Below are 22464 nucleotides of genomic sequence, written 5' to 3'. Positions count from 1 at the left end.
ACTATATTTCTACAACCACTGCAAGGCGAGAGCACCGATAATCCAGTACTATAACCTGTTCGACTTGAGTCATCAAGGCACAAGAGCTTCTACAGCAGTAACACACAACTTGGCAGTTTCTCCATTAGGGAAGGGACGGAGGTTATAACGAGTTATATAGCTGCGATCCTGCGGTGTACAAATGGCCGCAAGTAGGGACTACACACCAACCATAAAACTATTATATAGGCCTGCTGGGAGCTAGAAAATGAACTGGTATTAACAGCTCTGTACAGTTAACAAATAACTCCAATTATGTACTGTGTGGTCCTTTAATCTGAACAGGAGAATTGTATTTTTAGAAATTAAATAAAAAGTGGGCTTATTATAACAACTGCTTGTCAGTTTTACAAACAATTATTTAAGTCACCCACATAGCCAAAACAACAAAATAGAAACATATACCATCAACTGATCCAGCACCCCAGCCTTACTTTTCATTTAGCAGTACAGAGAGTCAAGTCACTATAATTGCATATAAGGACTTGTACACATGGGTGTGACTGATCACTTATAAATAAATTAATGCATAAATTTATTTGAATTAGTGGTGCAGTGCGCAGATGCTGATCATTGCAAATATACTGATTTTTGTATTAGACATGTATTGATTTCTGATGCAGTAGGCATATGTTGGAGGAAATCGGTTTTTGTAAGAAAGGAAAAAAGAAAATCCCATGCTAATTAGGCCTTTTCATTTGTGAGTGACCAAGACATCTTTTTAGCTTGAATACACAGCGTTACCTTTTATCCTGTCTTGTTAAAAATATAGATTAACTACATGAATAACGCAACCAGCAAGTCACAGATTGTTGCGGATTTTGTTAAATCCAAGATTAGAAAATATATTACATCCCAATGCTAAATACCTGATGCAATATCTCAGACTTTGCAGTGCCAGCTAGGAAGCGTGCTGGGTTACCTCCTGCCAACATGTGTGTCCGAAACAGTATATAAGAGCTGTATTTTTACTTTATTATACCATCTGTACTTCTATATGATCACTAGCACCTCCAACTAGTGTGTGTAATGGTCCTTGTAAGGACTCATTGAGCAAATAAACATCACTGTTTAAAGATCCAGCCCGACGCCTATTGCTCGCTGTAACCTGTGACAAACAGATCAGAGCTTACACTGTAACCCGTTCCCCAGCTGTCCGGTATTGAACCCAGCGTCTGTACCAATGCTCTGCCCGCTACCCAGCAGTCCTGATCCATAGTAAGCGGTCAGAAGGTACCAGCCAACCCACAGGCGCTGCAGAAGCTATGCCAGCTACCCAGAAGTGGTTCTAGGTGCCCTGAAAGAGCCTAGTGGTGGCAGCGAGATTCTCCTACAACTGTTGAACGTTTAGTATTCGCAGCCAGCGAGGGTACGTACGTACGTACGTACGTACGTACGTACGTACATTCTTTAAAACACAAATGCACCTGGGTCACAGAAGAGACTGCCACAAAGGACACGTGTGCCCATTGCCTGCTAGATGTTATTACACTCATCTATAAATGTTTTGCTTCTTTTAATTAGGATATTAAGCAGCAGCTGCCTACGCCTTAAATTAAGTCAAAGTTACATTGATAGGTCTATAGTTTTGCATCACAGCAAAGAAAATCAATGTCTGTCTGTGTCTGTTGAACTGGTGGCTGATGAGGCTGGGAATTGTAGTTCACCAACAGCTTTAGAGTTCCAAGCGACTCCGTCACTTTAGACACTAAAACTGAGGTTTACACAATGAAAAAAATCCTTAAAGTGGAAGAAAGGAAGTTCTCAGTGATATATCTACCTGGGAGAGAGAATTTCCGGTTTGGTTAGTTAGGGAGCAGTTGGGACGTGGGAGGAGGTGAGAGAAGCCTGTAAAATTAGACACCATCAGCAGCTTGTGATTTCCTGTAGCCTTTTTAAAGGAAGCACTAGATTATTGCCTCAAATAAAAGAAATATGTTTTAGAAGAAAAGCTGCTCACCCTTAATTTTAATAATATAGTAATGTAGAATTCAGGACCCAGTCAGACCAGTTTAGGAGCCAACATGGAAGATATGCATCCACTGACATCAATAGACACAACTGTGTGTGTGCCCGTGAACTTTGGACATTATTGCATTAACAGACAGACCTGGTATGTCCTTTACTTGCTAAATGACACTGTTGCCTGGCTGTAATTTGACAGGTCTGTGAGGAAGTACCATTGTGAATGTTATCAATGCATTCCTTGCAGCTTTTAAGTCCTTGAAGTTCAAAGACCACATAACATGAGGGTTTGACATATGAAATTCAGAAACCAGTCCGTAAAATCTAGGGGCCTGCAGGATCTTTTCAGAAAATTGCAACTATTGACATCAATAGAAATAAAGCCCAAGAATAAAGCAGTAGCAGATTTATTTATTTTCGTATTGATAAACTGCATTTGTCATCTCATTTTAAAACTAGACAACATTTCCCCCACAAAGCAAACCAGCTGCATTACAGTGGAACCTGCTTACAATACTGCACTGAGATCTTAAGTGTCAATAATCCAGTGTGCACAGTAACTGTAGAGGAACGGCTGACACATTCGACAAAAAGGGACACTGATACGCTTGATTGGGAGAGAGTTTTATATCCTGCCTGGGTTATTTCACAGCCAAAACCCAAGCAAATGTCGGACTGCTCATCAAAAGGAAGCGACGGATGAAAGTGTAACAGATGTACAGACAGCAGGAGACACGAGTAATCCTATACACAGACTGCAGTTTAGGCTTTCACAAAAGTGACAGTCTTCTGAGAGAAATGGTGTAGATAATCCTATGAAAATATCCCTAGTAAATAAACCTGTTCCCAATCATGACTCAACTTCCTTATAATTTTCTAAATTGTGACCTAAAAACTGCAATCCTGAAAAATGAGAAACCAAGGCCTTGCACACTCATTCCAGTTATAATGAGTATGCAAGGCAGTCTAAGTATTTTCAGGATAAGAGACACTTGGTTAAAGTGCTGCCAAGAGTAAGATGGGAAGGACTCTGCTGATAAAGCATTGGTACAATCCATATCCAATCTGCATTTGCCATCCCCAGCTAAGCCAATAGCACAGGCAGTACGGACACTGCCGAGTGGGGATCGATATCTGGCTTTCCTGCTACTAGTCCAATGTGACGGAGGGAAGTTGGAGTTATGGCGTTGTCTAATAGAAAGATATTTACTGGACTACCCTGTGGGGTGTAGCTGCACCTGTCTACAGAAGACAAACAGTGAAACTAAGCTGTAGAAAAGATATCACTCTCCAATCATGGACTATGCATTGTGCTCACTCAATGATGCTGCTTGTGACCCGTTTGAAGGCGGGCTACTTGCCCAATTCTGGTATACATATTGTAGACAACACTGAGGCTATGTTCTCGTCATGTTGCTGAAATGGTAAACTTCTGCATTCCACGTATTACTGCACTAAAACAATCACAATGATAGCAGCTGGCCTGCTGCGGTGCCAAAGGTTGTCTAGCACTGCAGAACACAAGCGAACCATTGCTACTATACAAAGTATAAACATGCAGGTAGTGTACAAAAAAAATGGAAACACAATGTTAAAAGCAAGGGCTTCACACAAGCATGGTTCATGCATTAATTAAGCAAACAGCATCCCAACATGGTCAGGGTAATATAAAAGAATGCTGCCGTTTCCTTGTAATTATGGATAGGAGACCTCAGGGATTATGCTCGTTGATCTTTTATTCTCCCTGCCAAAAAAACGCTCTGAAGAGAACTCCACACAGCAGGATATGATCGGTTTTGGTGCATAACACACTCATCTCACACTTGTCTTTCCATGTTTGAGAGTCCAACAAGTGCAAAGAGCACAAACAGTGAACTATCCAGAAGTACGGGGAAGAGGATATGGTCAGATAGAACACACTTCACCATGTTCTCATCAAACGGACGTGTTGCACCAACCTAAACATCTCTACAGCCCTCAGTGCTAGTTTCAAACTGTGGAGGGTTCCAGCCGTTCAACACTATTGTGGACAAAATTTCCTGGCATGGTTTGGGCACAGTGATTCCGTTAGCAAGGTCAATGCGAATTGTTCATTATTATTACTGAAGTGATCATCTTCTCCCAATGTAAAACACATTTCTTTCCTAACAGGAGGGGTGTCTAGAATGACAAGACCACGTGGAGATGTCTGAGGAGCACGACACTAAGATTATCCATATATCGTGTTCTCATTCAATGATGGAAAGTCACCTGTGACAGAGTTTTCCCCACAACCATCAACCAGGAATCAGTTAAGTGACTGCTGATAAGTCTTAAGCTGGGTACACACTGCACGGTTTTCCTCCAATAATCGGCTCAATCTGCCGACATACGACCGGTCGTTCAAAAGTCGGGTCAGTGTGTGTAGTGACACGGTGGTCGAAAGTCTGCCCAAATGGACGATTGTCGCCTCATTTGGTTGGTCGTACCGTTTAATATTTTTTTCGTTCCAATTTCGTTTCCTTTGTGTAGTGTGTATAAACTTCCGACCGATCCACAACAGTGAGTACGAAATTACAGTCATTGCTCACAACAACATGGCTGTAAAAAGTCGCTAAAGGGACGTCCGCTCTTCCCTTTATCGTCCTAAACAAAGCTAGTGTGTATGCAGTCCATGGACCGAGCGATCGGTACATCGATCGCATGTAAAATCGCTCGGCATAAAAAGTTGGTGGAAGTTTCTGTAGTGTGTACCCAGCTTAACAAAGTCTTCTAAAGTAAATCTGAAGTCTTCATTGCATTAACATCAGAAGAGGATACTTCTCAAAACAAAGAAGAAGTGTCCTTGTGCAGACAAGTACAAGCTTTTATACCTTTCACAGCATGTGCTACACAATGTAATTATCTTTACTCTTATTTAGTTTTCTGATATGATAAAAGTTTCTAATTTACATTGGCTACCTTGAGATAAAGAAACAACATACATCAACATTGTTGAAAAGCATAATTAGTGACATCGTAAATCTCACTTCACCTTTCCCAAACCTAAAGGTAAATAAGTTTGTCCTTTTGTGGCTAAGAACACATCTGTTCAGACTATGTCAACTTATGACCCCTTCCAGCTGAATTCTGGAGAGAACAGAACTGGTCATACTTATTTACCAATCTAAAATATAAGTATATTGTATTGCTTAATTCATACAATATTAACCATAAACAGACAATATTGTGTAAATCAGGTTGGCTTCCATGGTCTTGTGGAAGAACGGTTCTGTATCCGACCTGCACACTCCCAACAATAGTAGACCGAAGGGCACAATACACACAGGCCGTAGTGCACACATCATGGCCCAAATCCATATTAAGTGACCTTACAATTTCCATTGTTCTTGGTTACTATGCGTGGATAGAAGCATTGTGCAACAACACAAGGTTTATGAAGAAAACATAAAATACAGCTTTTTAAAAGGTCCTGTGCAATTCAATATAATAATGTTAAATTATTTACACTCTTTGGATTTGAATTAGTCTATTTAAAGATGATTTATGAAGAGGTCTAAAAATGTTGATTGAAGTTATATTTTCACATGTTACAGAAAACAGTGCACTGTGTCATAACGACTTTTCATTCATTTAAGAGCAGCACCGTTTATTCTGAAAGCGATTCAGAAGTAGCTCGCTGCCCGTTACCATAAATCGCCGAGTCTGCCACACACCCAGTCACAGATAATATATTTGCATGTGATCCAGTCTAAGAAACAGGCATCAGTGAAGAACAGTTACTAGCTGTAGAATATTGTTCGGGCTCAATATGTCCCACCCACTTTGAAAAAGGTCATGACAACAAATGTGGAGGTTATAGAGCAGGTCTTTAAATGTATGCATACACGGAGTTTTAAAATAAGTGTTTTGGGGTTTGTCTGGTGGTTGTGTTTTTTATTTTATTTTAATCTCCACTATATAATTTACATGAACATAATAAGAAACTACTATTATTTAGAAATATAAGCACTACATAGGTTTTTCTAATAAAACAACAGTATTAACAGTTTAAAGTACACCAGATGCCTACACAGGTGGAGGCAGACAATTTGTGGGATGAGCCAATACATCCAAAAACGCAGCTATCATGGAACCAATCACGTTACTGACAGGTGGAGCATTTTTACGGTTTGGCATGAATAGGATGCACGCTCATAATTACTGGTTCAACCCAGAAAAGTCTACCTACATCGTATGTAGACATGACAGATGTATAAATATTCCTATATATTAACCTGTGGACAATTTTTCTTACAAGCATTTCCAAAAAGAGACATTTTACTTTAGCCATGAGGCATAGAGCAGCTAGATAGCCACTTTCCTTAATGGATTCAATACAATCAAGCGAGTTTGAGATGGATGTTCAATAATGAGCTACGACTTGATGGTAGATAAAAGAGGACAGCGTAAAACAGCGTTCCGTCCATATAACAGACACAGATAGCGCAGTGCAGAGAAGCATAGGCAAAGCTAGCGAGAAGAGACAGTCATCACTTCCTCAGGCCTCTCACCTTCATGTCTCCCAAAGCAGGGATGGAAACCCCATTGGATCTATGAAGATCTGATACCAGCCCTTTCAAAATGGCCTCAATCTGAAGACAGTGAGAGAAACGAGAGAAAGAAGGGAAAAGATAGATAAGCAGCCAGGGGCAACCGTATTAACCTTATTTCACCAAAACCAACAACCATTTCATTTGCACTGGTTATCCACCTGGCAGAAGACAAGTTAGAGGGGTTGCTTTCATTTGAACAGCACTCAATAAATCCTGCGGAGAATAAGTGTGTGCCCCCTTGAGAACCTGCCGCAGCTCGCAGTCCTAGAGGGCAATCTGCCCATAGCTCCATAGAGCCGTGTGTGAGCTGCATTGCTGCTCCCCCTATTGGACACACAGGGGTGCTGTCCAAGCGTCTACAACCCCTTTAACAAAATAACGAGGAGAAGCAGTAGAAAGTAATCATACATTAACCCCTCAGCAGCACAGGACAGGTTAGCGAGAGAAATATATGGATACAATAGGTCCAATTTCATTAATTCCTTCCTATACAGCAAAATGCACCAGCAAATTGCAGTTCTGTTACAGGAAACAATTTTATTTTAACACACAAAATAATGAAGAGCTACAATCCTGCACATCATCCCCATTGGCAATAAAAATGATTTGCAAACATTGCTATTCAACTTTTAAAGGTCAGCTTCTTTGCAACACTTACAGGGGGATTCAATTCAGAGCGAGATATCTCCAAAACATCCACAGAGACCCATCGCGCCAATATTATGGCAAGGAACTCTGCTCATTCCCCCCCCCTACCCTCGCACTCCATAGAGAAGCACAGAAAAATGAGCAGTGATTCCTACCATAACGGCTGGCACTGTGCGAAACCGGACATCGCACACTTAGGGTTAACTATTTTGAGCTGCAAAGTGCGAGATCCAGAGGATTATATTTTCAAACTGAATGGACACAAGCCAGCTGGAATTTCCATTCCACAAGTAGACAGGTTAGAAGCAAGTTTAGTATATACTTAGTTTCCACCAGCAATCAGCATAAAGGTTTATAATTTGCAATTCATCTTAATATTAATTGCGTTTAAAAACAAAAGTATGTGGCCTTTCCAGTTTGGCCTGGGCCCAATGTTTGATCATTTAAAAGCCAGCCAGACAGGCAAAAGGTGGAACTACCTTGACATTTTAAAAGCTGCATTACCACCTAGGAAAAGATTATTTACTAAGGTGCCCTTATGCCTAGCTGGAGCCCTGGGAAAACCAGCTGGACAGATTAGATGGGGAATTAGTTTGCCCCCAAATTAGTGTGCATGCTTTATGTCCAGCAGGTACTAGGACTGAAAGCGTACCAGAGGATGGCAACCAACTTTCCATGCAGATATGTTATGTGTCACCAGATGATTAGGCAAACGCAATATTTCAAAACATAAACAAATACCTACAGTTTTATAATATGCATCAAAGGGAGTTGAAGATTATACCGAAAGTTTAGCTGTTTATACCATAGATAACGCCAGCGACTTACCGGATCTGGGGAGAGACGATTTGGGGTGTCAGGATGGCTGTTTGACTCTTTTCCCTTTTTCTTCTTCTTGCCCCCTGCGGGAGCTGGAGGGGTCGTCTTTTGTTGAAATTCCTTTAGCTATGAGAACAAAATTAGTCAACTCAAACACACCACCTATTGTCTGTTACTTAAGAATGGACAATGCCATTAATACACAACAGTACTGCCAACTCCTAGATACATTTATCATGGTAATGTCACTTTAACTGACATTGAAGAACAGATAGAAGTGAATATAAAATTTTCATTTTGCACCAAGTGACTTACATTGGCAAAATTTGCATGTCCAATTTTCATGGCTCATCATATATTGAACCACTGATAACACTATATATACAGTAAAGCCATTTAGATCAGCTTTGTCTAAGTTTTCTTGGGGTACCAGCATATATTACAAAATGATTAAACCTGCAAGTTGAACTCTAAAGCTGCTATTCTCAAGGATGTCTTCATACACACAAGTAGAAAGACAACAATTGTTAGATACATTGACAAAGCACAAACCTAACTGCAAATGCACACTAAGCACTAAAACTTACTAAGCATAACAGGAAACATGTATATTAAACTTGGTTACGTTGTTATGCATTATAACGATTACTGCCACTGATTTGTAAGGTACCATAGAGCTCCGTGGCACCGGAGACATGAAAACAATGGGTAGTGAGAGCTTACACTAATGAGAAAAATAAGTTTGACAGCAGCAAATGTGTACCAGTGTGAGTAGTATAGGCGAGATAGGATAGGCTCTAGTACAGTGTTGGCTAACCTGACACACTCCAGGTGTTGTGAAACTACAAGTCCCAGCATACCCTTCCAGCAATAAGCTGCTATATACTGGCAAAGCATGCTGGGACTTGTAGTTTCACAACACCTGGAGTGTCACAGGTTAGCCAACACTGCTCTAGTAATAAGGTGGGATTCTGGGAAAGTATTTAAAGATTTGAAGGCTGGTCTGATCATTACATTCCATTGTACAAAATAAAACAGTATTATAACATCTGGAATACAAATGAGGTTCTTGGGCATCTACAATTTGATTAACACGTGTGCCATCTACCATAACATATAGGTAACTTCCCTAACAATTTATTCCAGTAACATAGAACGGAACTCTCTCTGGAATCTGCCCTAATGCTACATTAGATGCTTGCAGGAACCAGTCTATATGCTGCACTAATTAAAACGACAAATATGGACAGACGGATAGGGTAATGGACCAAAATGAAGGCAGTCGCAAACGTCAACTTTTTACTTTGTCCTTGCCTTTATCAGAGCATTCACAGAGTGTTCTCAAAGACCCCCAGCAGCATAGTGTACCAAGAGTTAACTCAATGTTAAAATTGATGCAAAAACAAAGGCTTCTTATAAACTGTGTGTACACACAGGTTTATGCTTTCCATTACTTTATGGACTGTCAGGACGAAAGCGCATTTACCTGGCTTTAAGAAGACACATTAAATGCCTGATAATAACGCCCTTGTACACAAGCCCTAACCACTTTAATATTCCTGCAAGTGTAAGCAAGTTCTGAGCAGCCCACAAGATCATTGTTTGAGGAAGACTTAGTTTTAAGTACCAGCGAACAGTAAAGTCAGTGGGAGCAACAACACTGTCACCACCAAGCTCAATAAATGAGTAGTTACATTTTCTCCTAGAATGCAGAAAAGAAACAGTATTCTGTAAAAGGACAATAGGCCATTTGTGGAGAGCTGGGCTTGCAAAAGTGAAATGTAATCCTACAAAGGCAAACTGTAATTTACCCTGATGATCGAAGTCGAATTCCTTAGCTAAAAGATGCCACCACACGCTTGCTAGAATTTGGCGCAACACATTTTGTGAAATCGTTCACTTTAACCATAAATATACATTGGTTTATTTATCTGTTAGTGAGAGTTTGCTGTATTTCTTAACACTAAACCACATCCTTTAGTGTCCTCTTTAACCAATAGTCAGGACATACTTCATATTTCTGTTTATTCATAAAGCATATCAAAACAGATCACTTTTTATCCTCAAAACACTGTGATAACTAACGACTACATTTACATTCATCAATAAATGTGACGATGATAAAAGCAGGTGTCGAGAGAAGTCATAATCCAGCATGTAAACAAAACTATCCAAAAGCCTAATAAACCCTGCAACAGACAGGAATTTTATAAAATTCAGGATCTGAAAATATTACCTATGATGACTTATTCATGCTCATTAACCAACTGGCATACAATGCATATCCTGTGCACATTTTGTGCAAACACTTCCTGACATGCACACATACTCCAAAAGGCTGGCTTGTCAATAAACATTATGTCATGTGATCAGCATCACCACCAGCCATTTATATAGCACCACTAATTCCGCAGCGCTGTACACAGAACTCACATCAGTCCCTGCCCCTTTGGAGTTTACAATCTAAATTCTTTAACATACACACAAACAGAGAGAAAAACTATGGTCAAATTTGATAGCAGCCAGTTAACCTACTAGTAAGTTTTTGGAGCACCCCGGAAGAAACCAATGTAAACACGGGGACAACACACAAACTCCTCACAGATAAGGCCATAGCCGGGAATCGATCTCATGACCCCAGTGCTGTGAGGCAGAAGTGCTAACCACTAAGACACAATGTGATCTTCATAAAGCTAACCAAATGACCCAAGTCCATTTTAATTACACAGTAATCTGTCACCCTCTTGAGCAATATCCTCCATCCCATAAAGACTTTACACATACCAAAGATAATTAATCCCTGACAAGCACAACCCCTCAAAACCATGATTAGAATGATGTGTACAGAATCTAACATTCATCATAGCCTGACACCCACACAGCACCTAAAACCCTTCAGAGCGGCCTGTCACCACCATGGCATGGAAAATCCGTCATTGAAGCCTTGACACCAACTATCCCCAACTCTAAAACCCCTCTCCTTAATCTGACAACCCCAACTCATCAACAACCCTGTACTATGACTTGCCACTCCCACCCCATCCTTACTCCATGGCCTACCCCATAACATGACAGCCTGTACAATGGTTTATCACCAACATACCATCTATAGCACAGGTGTCCAAGTTCAGTCCTCAAGAGCTACCAACAGTTCATGTTTTCAGGATGTCTTTAATCATGCGCAGGTGAGTTAATGTTTTCGGCTGTGTAATTATCCCACCTGTTTCTACAGAGAGAATTCCTGAAAACATGACCTGTTGGTAGCCCTTGAGGACTGTGAACTACACACCCCTGATCTACAGCCTTGAAGCATGAACTGTCCACCTCACCCCCCACCTCAGACCCTGGATTAAGCCTGTCACCACCTCCCTGTCCCCTCTACACCCTGCACCATAACATGTCACTCCCCCAGCTACCACAACACTGCACCATGGCCTGTGTACCCTTCTGTCCCATGGGCTGTGTACCCTCCCTGTCCCCTCTACACCCTGCACCATAATGCTGCCCGTCTGTCACTCTCTCAGCTACCACAATACTGCACCATGGCCTGTGTACCCTTCTGTCCCATGACCTGTCCACCTCACCACACACACACCTCAGACCCTGCACAAGGCCTGTCACCCCTTCCCTGTCTCCTCTACACCCTGCACCATAACATGTCACTCCCCCAGCTACCACAACACTGCACCATGGCCTGTGTACCCTTCTGTCCCATGACCTGTCCACCTCACCACACACACACACACACACACACACACACACACACACACACACACCTCAGACCCTGCACAAGGCCTGTCACCCCTTCCCTGTCTCCTCTACACCCTGCACCATAACATGTCACTCCCCCAGCTACCACAACACTGCACCATGGCCTGTGTACCCTTCTCACACATTGCCAGAGACGCCATACCCAGCCCACTGCCCCCATACTGGGGGCTGTCACCCCACACACCCTATACACCCCTATACTCTGACCCTCTAACACCCCCATCATATGTCCCCAGCTGTCCACCACCGGGCTGTGTATGGGGCACACTTGGCACTGGCTGCAGGTAGCCGGCTGTTTACCTTCCTCCGGGCCGATGCCAGCTTGTGCTGTCTATCGTCAGCCATCCTGGGTCCGGCCGGGGGGAGAACACGTCACCGCGCGCCCACAATGCACCGCGCTGCGCTCTCCCGAGCCGTGCTCGCGCCCCTCCTCGTGACGTCACTGCCAGCTGTACCATATCCTCCCAGGAGGCGGGGGGGAGAGGGGGCGGTACCATTATCCACCTGTCATCTGCCAAGCACAGCGCAGTGCACACTGACGTCACATGACTGTCCCCTTCCTTATTATTACACCTATGTATATATTCTGATGTGTCTGTAAGCAGCCGGAGGGGAACTAAAAGTCCCAGCATGTTGTGCCAGCCTATTTTGTAGTACTACAAGTCCCAGCAGAGCCATTAGTTGCCCATCAGGGAATGACCACACTAGGGCAATAGTAATGTATGCATTATATGAGTATATATGTACAGTACTGCAGTTACTGGATGACACAGGATGTGTCAGAGAACATGTGGCCACTCCCTGAGTGTGTGTCTCTGAGAGTGAAGACTCCCCTCCCTCCACCGGGCTGATCATGTGACCTGTCAGCTGACTACACCCAGGGTGGATGCAGCTCATTCCATTCACATTTACTATCAGCCATTTACTACAGCAGCTCCAGGCTGGAGTCACCCAGGGGCTCAGGGCTTCCTCAGAGGGGACCCAGCCAGACTTCCTCCCTCACACCCAGGCCCAGGAGCAGGCTCTGCAGGTGAGCTGTGGCCAGACTACAAGTGTGCAGTACAGACTTCCTCATTCACCCCTGGTCCATTGTGTGTATATATATATATATATATATATTACCCCTCTAGTCTATGTATAGTCCCATATAGATAAACACTGATGTCAATAGCAGCCATTGTGTCTCATGCAATCAGCACATTACCCTGCATTGTGTGGGTGCTTTGTGGTGGTTACAGCTGTTGTATGGTCCTTTGGACCTTCAAAGTTGTTTGCACCTGTCTATGAACATGAGAAATAAATGACAGTTTGTAAGTTAGGATAGATATATATATATATATATATTCCACGGTTGTCTCCGCTGGTGACCACTATGGAATATGTTTGGTGCTTTATATAAATAGTAATAGTAAACCGATGTGTGTGTCTCCTATATGATATGGTGCCTCTAAAGGTTTAAGTTTTCCCACGACTTCTTAAAAGCTTCATTTTACCTGGTACATAACGCTAGGTTTCCCACATAATTTCCAATTAGAGTAACATTTGTTGAAGTAATTTGTGTGGAAGAATGTATATATTTGAAACCTGGAAAGATGGGGTGCCTGATATATATCCGCCTAGTGCACAAACTCTCTAAGGGATCCCCTTCCGTTTTTATTTTTTACACTCTGTTACGCTGAAACTGCGCTTACTAAACTATCTAATGATCTTCTGACTAAGGGTAATTACTGGTTATTTAGTTCTTTTTGATCTATTGCTGCCTTCTACACGGCAGACCATTTTCTACTTATACCAGCACTTAGGACACTTATTATGACTCTTTTCACATCTCTCCGACTATCTGTTTAGCATCAATTTGGAGATTCTACCTCCTCACTCCTATTATTTGGAATACCCCTGAAATCAGTGCTGAGTTGAAACTTTATACTTCTCCCTTTGGAAATATAATCTGCTGTTTTTAAGTACCAACTCAATGCTGATGACCCCTAACACTACACTCCTTCATGTGACATACCGCTTACTGTTTTGACTGATTCAGCTGTTTTGACTGATACAAGCGACTGTCAGTTTATAGAAACATAGAAGTTGATGGCAGATAAGAACCGCTTGGCCCATCAAGACTGCCCATTTTTTTTTTATTAACCTATGGTAACCTCAAACCCTATTTGGTCCTTTAATCTTTGTAAGGATGTCCTTATGTCTATCCCAAGCATGTTTAAATTGCACTACTCTATTAGCCTCTACCACATCTGATGGGAGGCTATTCCACTTATCCACTACCCATTCTGTGAAGTAGTTTTTCCTTAAATTTCCTCTGAACCTACTTCCCCCCCCCAGTGTCAGTACATGTCCTCGTGTTCTAATACTTCTCTTCCTTTGAAGAATGTTTCCCTCCTGCACCTTGTTATAACCCTTGATATATCTGAAAGTTTCTATCATGTTCCCCCTTTCCCTTCTCTGCTCCAAACTATACATATTAAGATCTTTTAGTCTTTCCAGGTAAGTTCTGTGCTGTAGGCCATGCACCATTTTAGTTGCCCTTCTTTGTACAGTCTGTAATGTATTTTATATCCTTGTGGAGATATGGCCTCCAGAACTGAACACAGTATTCTAGATGAGGCCATATCAATGACCTATACAGTGGTATTATTACTTATTTTTTTCTGCTACTGATTCCTCTCTCTACAGGGGTAAGCAAAGAATTTTGATGGAGGGAGTAAACAAACATTTAGGTCTAGATTTACTAAGCTGCGGGTTTGAAAAAGTAGGGATGTTGCCCATAGCAACCAATCAGATTATAGCTGTCATTTTGTAGAAGGTACTAAATAAATGAAAACTAGAATCTGATTGGTTGCTATAGGCAACATCCCCACTTTTTCAAACCCGCAGCTTAGTAAATCTAGCCTCTAGTGTCATTGTTATATTCATTATTATATGGCCCTTCAAGACCGCAGGAGCTCCCTCTTAATATGAGGTAACACTGTTACACCTGCAGTTCTTCTTATAGAAGCAAAGAGGGCAAGACTGGGAAGTATATGAATGCGGGACAGAGAAGATTTTTAAAAAGACGTTTAAAAATGTTTCATACTGACTTTATGAGTGATATATATGTCTGTCATCTCTTTTAACCTAGAACACCCCTGGGAATCCGAGGAAATTGCAACACTAGATTTAAATCACCGGTAAGTACTATATGATATCAACACACACATAATGTTCATTCTCTTCTTCACAATATAGCGACAGTCCAGAAATAAAGCAGAATCAGGACCATTCTTGTTACTTCTAGAAAACAGATTATTGTGGTTTTAAAGTTTGATGTTGGTTTTTATTCACACTTCATACAACTTGTTTTAAAGTAACTTTCATTTTGTTGTAAAGTCAGTTTATCTACCATTGGTGGGTATGTCTTTGAGAGACAGTCACATTAACCAATGGCATAACAGTGAAATAAGGAAATATTTTCTATATCCATGTTGGTGGACAGTGGTCTATGGTAAGCTGTGATGTCTCTTAGGCTCTGGGCCCTTTGAGTGAAAACACGTCACTGTGTTTCCAAATCCGATCCTTGGCTCTGACCTGGTAATGTCACCCATTTCCACAGCGTTTTCATATCCTGCTCCTGTTTTTCACATTTTATTTTCCGATTGTAATAACCTGGTTCAAATCATCTGCTCATTCATTTTCATCATCATAATCAGTTATTTATTTAGCGCCACTAATTCCGCAGCGCTGTACAGAGAACATTCACATCAGTCCCTGCCCCATTGGAGCTTACAGTCTAAATTCCCTAACATACACACAGAGAGACTAGGGTCAATTTTGATAGCAGCCAGGTAACCTACCAGTATGTTTTTGGAGTGTGGGAGTAAACCGGAGCACCCGGAGGAAACCCACGCAAACACAGGGAGAACACACAAACTCCACACAGATAAGGCCATGGTCGGGAATCGAACTCATGACCCCAGTGCTGTGAGGCAGAAGTGCTAACCACTAGGCTACTGTTTAAGATAATTTAGCAAAAATTATTACATTTGAAAATAGAGAGCAAAATTTACGGTAAAAGTGGGTCAGGTCAGCATACGTTATTGTGACCCCCATGCCTGATTCCATGGTTGTTTTTTTTCGTGGATACTTACTCCGTTGGTCCCTTTGAAGCAGATTCCATGACCTTAAGCTGGGTACACATCTATACAATTATTGTGCAGATCACACGATTCATGACTGTTTAGGTATTGCAAGAGTGTGTACGCTCCAACGATCATGTTTGATCATCGCATCTGCTGATTTGGTTTTCTAAACTTCCTATAAATCACACTCAACGATGGAACGATGTCGGGCAAATGTGGAAGCGTGTACGCACTCACCACCAGCAGTGTAGGCAGATCTCTGTAGAGTGTGTACAGAGTCAGTCTTTTCAGCAGATGGTTATGAGAGATGAAGATCACGGATCTGAATGTAAAATGCATAGGTGTGTACACATGAATGGGCATGCTGATCGGGACTTTCAGACATTGGAGAAATCTTTATAGAAATTGCATCTGAAGTAAGGTTGCATAGATGTGTACCCTGCTTTGCACAAGGCTCTATTACAGCCCAGGGGAGGTAAATGACTGAATGTGCAAAATGTTTGCAAACTAGTTTTTACACATTGGGCCTGATTCATTAAGGAAAGTAAAGCATAAGAAAAAAAGAGTAACTTTGCACCTTGACAAAACCAATGTTGCATTGGAAAGGGGAGGTAAATTTAAAATGTGGGGGCAGATTTATATAGCTGGGGTAAGGTAAGGCATGTCCTAGATCAGCTTTAAATTTCAGTGTAAATATAAAACTATCAAGTATTTGTGTGCTACATGAAAAAAACAGCCAGTATATAACGTATGTGCAAAATAATAAACTATTTGCACCCACTTGCATATTAACATGGTTTGTCCAGGAGAAAACATACTCTTTTTTTGCCTTACTTTCCTTAATGAATCAGACCCATTATGTTTTCAACAGGTTCAGTCTCCCAGTCTCAGCCAGTCTGGCAGACCCCATGAACACTCTGTGGACAGAGAGATCTCAGAACTGAAGCAAAAGGAAACCTCTCTAGATGAGGAAATAGCACAATTGGAGGCAGAGTAAGTCTGTTTATGTGTGGTCATCGTTACATGGGTAATGCTGTTTTATTGCTTTTTTTTTGCTTTTTTTTTTTAACTCAAAAGGTTTTTATTGAATTTTTTAGAAAAGCATATTACAAACATAGCAGTGGTTGCAGAGTACATACAGCAGATCAGTTATATTGAACAATCCACACTGCTTAGATAAACAATCAAACAAGTAAATAAAAATAAGAAAAAACATTGGTACAGACAACAACACATCTTAGTAGTTTTATTGCTTTTTTTAACCAGGATGTGTTCTCTTCTTTTACAGAGGTTGCCATCAAGCTGAATTGGACAAGCACATCACCCTTCTTCACCAATATAATGAGTTAAAAGACACAGGACAGATGCTATTAGGCCGGTTAGGTAAGAAATTCCCTGTGACATCATAATTTTGTTTAATGGAGACATTTAGTTAAAGGGTTGGTATAGTAAAGCAGTGTTAAATGCCACGTCCAGGGTTTGACAGCTAAAATCCAATGCGTAGATTTTATTTTTTCACCAGTTCTGGGTGGAGAACCAGTGCACACATCCTAGGTTGTTTGATCCAGTATAACATATACGCAAACCGAACCAGCATATCTAAATCATAATAAATAAAAAGGAGCCAGAAATTATTATATATATATATATATATATATATATATATAATGTAGATATAGTAAGAAAATAAAAAAAAAATTGGCAATAGGTTATAATCTGTCTGATAACAATATATTTTTACTCTCAAACAGCTCTTCTCAGGGGAGTCACTACCAAAGACCTCTACAGTGAGTTTGAAATGGATTTGGATGACTGAGGAGGAAAGCAAATATAAGTAAATATATCCGCCCCCCCTCCATCCCTTCTATGGATTTGTGCACAGTTATTTTGTGGTTTAGAAGATGAGAACAGTTTGTTAGACTCTGGTGCCTATTCTGAAAAGACATTCTAGTCCTAGAGGTTCATACTACAGCATATGAATTTGAAAGATACAAATTTCTGGGACCTCGGCATACCACAAGCTTCGGAGGCTCTCTAATTGTTGTGGAACTATAACTTTCGCCATGCTTTGCAAGCCATAGGCTTGTTGATCGTGGCACCAATGAATAGGACATTGAACGCTTCCAACGTTAACAAAGGAAAAAATATATACCTCCTTCCAGTAAAGTAGAGGGGTGGAGCATAGTCTTTCACTGAGTAAAGTTAAAAATGTTTATGGAAAATAAAATATAAAAAAATGTGTGTGTGCCTTTTAATTTTTTGTCAAACTGAATTTTCTTGAATATGTAGATTTTATTATCACCCAGCCTATAATAGATGCTAAGTAGCTGCAGTGTCCGTAAAAAACATTCCCTAATGCAATGGTTCTTAATAGAATGCTTTTTTTTTGCTTTTCCTTTTTCATTTCAACCACTAGATGGCAGTAGCCCCCACTGTGCAGAACTCTATTGTCTTGTTGACTGCTTCTATGAGCCCTGAGTGAATGAAATCTGTAGATCTATTGCTGGTGTAGAACTACATGTCCCAGCATGCCTTGTTTAGTGAAAATGTTCTTTGTATGTTTTATGTCAATATCAGCTATTTAAGTCTCATCTTTGGTAGGAAATGACTGTAGTATTAGCTCCTTTTACAGTGGGGTGGTGTAGGTGGTTCAGAACAAGCACCTGTCTCTGGCCCTGGGTTTTCTCTGGTTAGTTCAGTCCATCCTCCCCTTGTCTCATACTCTGTGGGTCTTTAGTCTAAAGGGGTGCAAAGTTATTAACCAGTCTTGATACTTGAGGTGACATGTACATACACAGATGTTGAACAAATGGCCACCAGACTGTCTCACATCGGATTCACACTCCTTTATTCACCCCTCCAGTACACCACTACGTTGCAGACAGTAAATGTGATATAATTGACAGTGCATTTCACCTTGGGGTATATCCCTCTGTCTTTTATCCTGCACTGTCTCTATCACCTGGGTTGCTCTGTCTCTCTCTCTCTCTTTGCAGGTAGTTAGGCTCTTGTCCCGCCACTCTTACATATACTGTCTCAGTGGTCTGACACTATAGCAGTGTCAGTCTTGGCACACTGCTTAACGTGCTCCTCTCGGCTAAAAACCTAGAATTTACTTCTCAGATGCCAGGCTAGCTTGCCTCCCTCTATAGCTAGCTTATCATTAACTCACTACCCCTCTAGGCGCAGGTCAGTGCCAAAAGGAATGTTCCATTCGATTAAACTGGAACTTCTCGAAGGTAAACTGAATGTTACACATACTAATCGACCATTGATCACATAACATGCCCTAGGTATGGCATTAGGCTAAACACCGTCCCATGTCTACTAAATAGCGATCAGTCAAAGGGTTCTACATTAGGAATTGGCATTTCTGCAATGTCTAGTTCACGATGACCAAATAAACAACACAGCTGAAATGGACAGTGCTGTGGACTTTTATGGTAGTGTCGATGTGACAGGAAGGACCGCCTATGCAACCCTGTCTGCTGTTACTGGGAACCGTTTGGGCTTACTTTGCCACCGTACCCTTTCGTTAGCCCAAATGCGCCCTCTTGACGCAGTAGGAGGGACTTACACGTACTGCCACCACTAGACTCCTTACCGGCATCCAGAACGGGGTTTCTTCGGGGTGACTGATGCTGCTAGCGTACCCTGTTTCTGGTGTACCTGGGCAGGTACCCCTGACCTCGTCCTATAGATCAGGGTTGCTGTAAATGGATCCCCCTGGACTATCACACTGGCCAGAGCTGGGTAGCAGGCAGAGTGGTGGTACTGGGTGCTGGGTCCAAAACTCAGAAACAGCCGGGAACGGATTCGATTTTGGGTCTAATCTGTAGGTCACAGGATTTTCAGCATGGAAGATAATTTCAAGCAGGTCTTTGAAGCAAGTGATGTTTATTTGCTCTTCACTGGTTAAAGGTACCAGTGATCAGGTCAAATGAAACAAGAAGACCAACTTTTAATACAAAACAATGCTGTTTTTATACACATTTGAACACAGCCTCACTGGGTAAGCCAGCCCCCTCGAGGTCTGAGCTATTTGTAGAATCAGAATGTAACCTGTTTATCCAAACATGGATTTACCTGCAATGCAAAGCTAACAATATTTACACTTAACTGTGATTTACTAAAACCTTGCTGTGATTTCCTGCATCTTATTTCAGAGGCAGGAAATCTACTAGCAAGTCAAATAGTCTAATTAACATGAATACTTTCTTCAGACAGTTGCAGAATACACATTCCCAAAGAAGGGTACAAACCCCAAACAAGCCATGTCCCCACATCACAATACACAAAAGACCTCCATCCACAAAGGCTTACTGTATCAGATATATACCTCCAGAAATAATGCATCTCCTCTAGGAAGGCTAAACAAGAAACTAATTTCTTCCCCTGGTCTCAGAAATTAAAGATTTCCCTTACCAAAATATATACAATATAAAAAATAAGTGCATGTGCAATTATATAAATAAGCACCCTGCGCTATTTCCTTTATATAAATTTATAACAGAAGTTATTTATAAGTGATCCAGTCACAGTAGATATTTAAAGGCTGTGGGTTTGAGTCCCACCAGAGTTGTGTTTTTCTTCAAAGAGGAGTGCAATATCCCTTAATGTAGCTCTTAGTGAGCAAAAACAACACTGGACAAATACAATGTAGTTTAAATGGCTCTTTGATGCAAAAAGTAGCGCGCTGATTGCTCACCATAAAAATGGTTTAAAATGTTGCAATACAGTTGTTAGAATTTAGTCAAATGATTAGTGAGAATCAGCTGCAGTGTAATTAGTGGAGCCTGTGCTAAAAACCCCACCCAAACTACAAACAATTAAAGATCATATATCCTGCACTGAATAATATACAATAGACATGGCAAACAACAAACTGAAAAGTACTGGCAGCATAAAAAAGATTTATTAAAAGCATACAAATAAAGCATATACTAGGCCATTAAATTGCACTTAAAAAACCCTCCGATTTAAACAGACCGAATAAATATAAGCAGTCACTTTTTAGGAATAGCAATATGCGTTTTAATGCGTTCTTCGTGATAGGCAATTTCCAAACCTTATTTCACACACTTCTTGAACAAACATTTAGGGGTATATCTACTAAACTGCGGATTTGAAAAAGTGGAGATGTTGCCTATAGCAACCAATCAGAGTCTAGCTGTCGTTTTGTAGACGGTACTAAATAAATGAAAGCTAGAGTCTGATTGGCTGCTATAGGCAACTTCTCCACTTTTTCAAACCCAGAGTTTAGTAAATATACCCCTTAATATCAAAATACAGTTCCATCCGGAAAAGCTGCTAACTACTCCTGTGATGCCAATAGAAGACCCAAATAGCGGAATGTTTAGCTGGTTTTGAAAACTAACACGGTCAGACGTCCATATGATCTATGTTTGGCAGATGCGTAATGTTCACAGTACCTTATTGCAGTGGCCACCTTTGTAGAGCAGCTTTCAGGCAAGCATACTTTACTTACATGGAAGCTGCTTATCCTTTAGGGCTAGATTTACTAAGCTGCGGGTTTGAAAAAATGGGGGTTGTTGTCTGTAGCAACCAATCAGATTCTAGCTGTCATTTTGTAGAAGGTACTAAATAAATGAAAGCTAGAATCTGATTGGTTGCTATAGGCAACATCCCCACTTTTCAAACTCGCAGCTTAGTAAATCTAGCCCTTAGTATCCTCTGAACATGTGTTGCTCTCTTTACCTCTTCTTGTAGCTTTGACTACATGCTGGTGTCTTAAGATCAGTTTCTGCTTGGCTGAATTCTGGAATGTTGGGCCCCTGAGAGATACTATTCACCCCCGGGAAAGCCGAGCAATAAGCGAACACTCTAGTGCGATAAATAATAGCTATAGAAAATAGCTTTTGTAAATTATCAATAAAGGCAAACCTTCCTGCCAGAAAACATCTGACAGCTAAATATAATGCATATAAGCAGAGTGAAATGGAAATTCCAAGAAGCCAAGTTTAATTGTGATCATATTCCTATTATCATTTATTTATAAATTTAAATACCAATATCATGCAGTTCTGTGCAGAAACTATATATAATTTGTCATCCACATCACTGTAAACTATGGTTATCTAATATGTCCTAAGTGGATTGCGGATTTGCATTGCAAACAACTGGATATTGGTGCATGATGCATTTAAGTTTACTGAACCTATACCTATATACAATTTTTCTATCCAAGAAATGGCTGCATTGACTGTGGTAGGCGCAGGTGCATGTTAATAACAGCTAGCTCTGTAACAACCACACGAAGGGTGACCTAACACATATATTGCCTGTGTTGACTAAGGGGAAGCAACGTCCATGTTTATTAGGCAGTGTCTAAGGACAGCAGAGACTATTGTCACCATTGCAACAATGACCATCGGGCATCAGCTACTCAGGTCTGCCGCTAGTAGCACGATCAGGACTACAACTCCCGGCATGCCTTGCACGACGCACCTGTCAGAATGAGCTCTGCGCTGTGTCCTCGCCGCAGCACGTGGACTGCG

The 22464-nt window shown here is 41.1% G+C and overlaps 2 protein-coding genes across 8 annotated transcripts in view; one reads left to right on the top strand and one right to left on the bottom strand.

Annotated features, from left to right (window-relative positions):
• The window catches only part of GOLGA2 (golgin A2), a 32108-nt gene extending 19835 nt beyond the window's left edge, over positions 1-12273 (bottom strand). For 2 of the 7 annotated variants that reach the window (XM_075185103.1, XM_075185105.1), the window contains exons 1-3: positions 12117-12271; positions 8055-8171; positions 6537-6617 (exon numbers count right to left, since the gene is read on the bottom strand). In XM_075185103.1, coding sequence (XP_075041204.1) covers positions 6537-6617; positions 8055-8171; positions 12117-12161 — 243 coding nt within the window. In that variant the 5' untranslated portion in view covers positions 12162-12271. Of the gene's footprint in view, positions 1-6536; positions 6618-8054; positions 8172-12116 lie in introns of all 7 variants that reach the window. The other 5 variants (XM_075185108.1, XM_075185102.1, XM_075185106.1 and 2 more) reach the window with 5 other exon arrangements.
• Positions 12274-12590: 317 nt separating this feature from the next.
• Positions 12591-18164, top strand: SWI5 (SWI5 homologous recombination repair protein). The gene is made up of 6 exons (XM_075186298.1): positions 12591-12594; positions 12684-12846; positions 14950-14998; positions 16818-16939; positions 17235-17329; positions 17698-18164. Exons 1-6 carry the CDS (start codon positions 12591-12593, stop codon positions 17760-17762), a joined length of 498 nt encoding a protein of 165 aa, XP_075042399.1. The 3' UTR covers positions 17763-18164.
• The last annotated feature ends 4300 nt before the right edge of the window (positions 18165-22464 follow it).

Source organism: Mixophyes fleayi, chromosome 9 (assembly GCF_038048845.1).
Source record: "Mixophyes fleayi isolate aMixFle1 chromosome 9, aMixFle1.hap1, whole genome shotgun sequence".
Lineage (NCBI taxonomy): Eukaryota > Metazoa > Chordata > Amphibia > Anura > Limnodynastidae > Mixophyes > Mixophyes fleayi.
The sequence above is the reverse complement of the archived record's forward strand: the minus strand, read 5'-3'. Positions and strand labels throughout refer to the sequence as shown.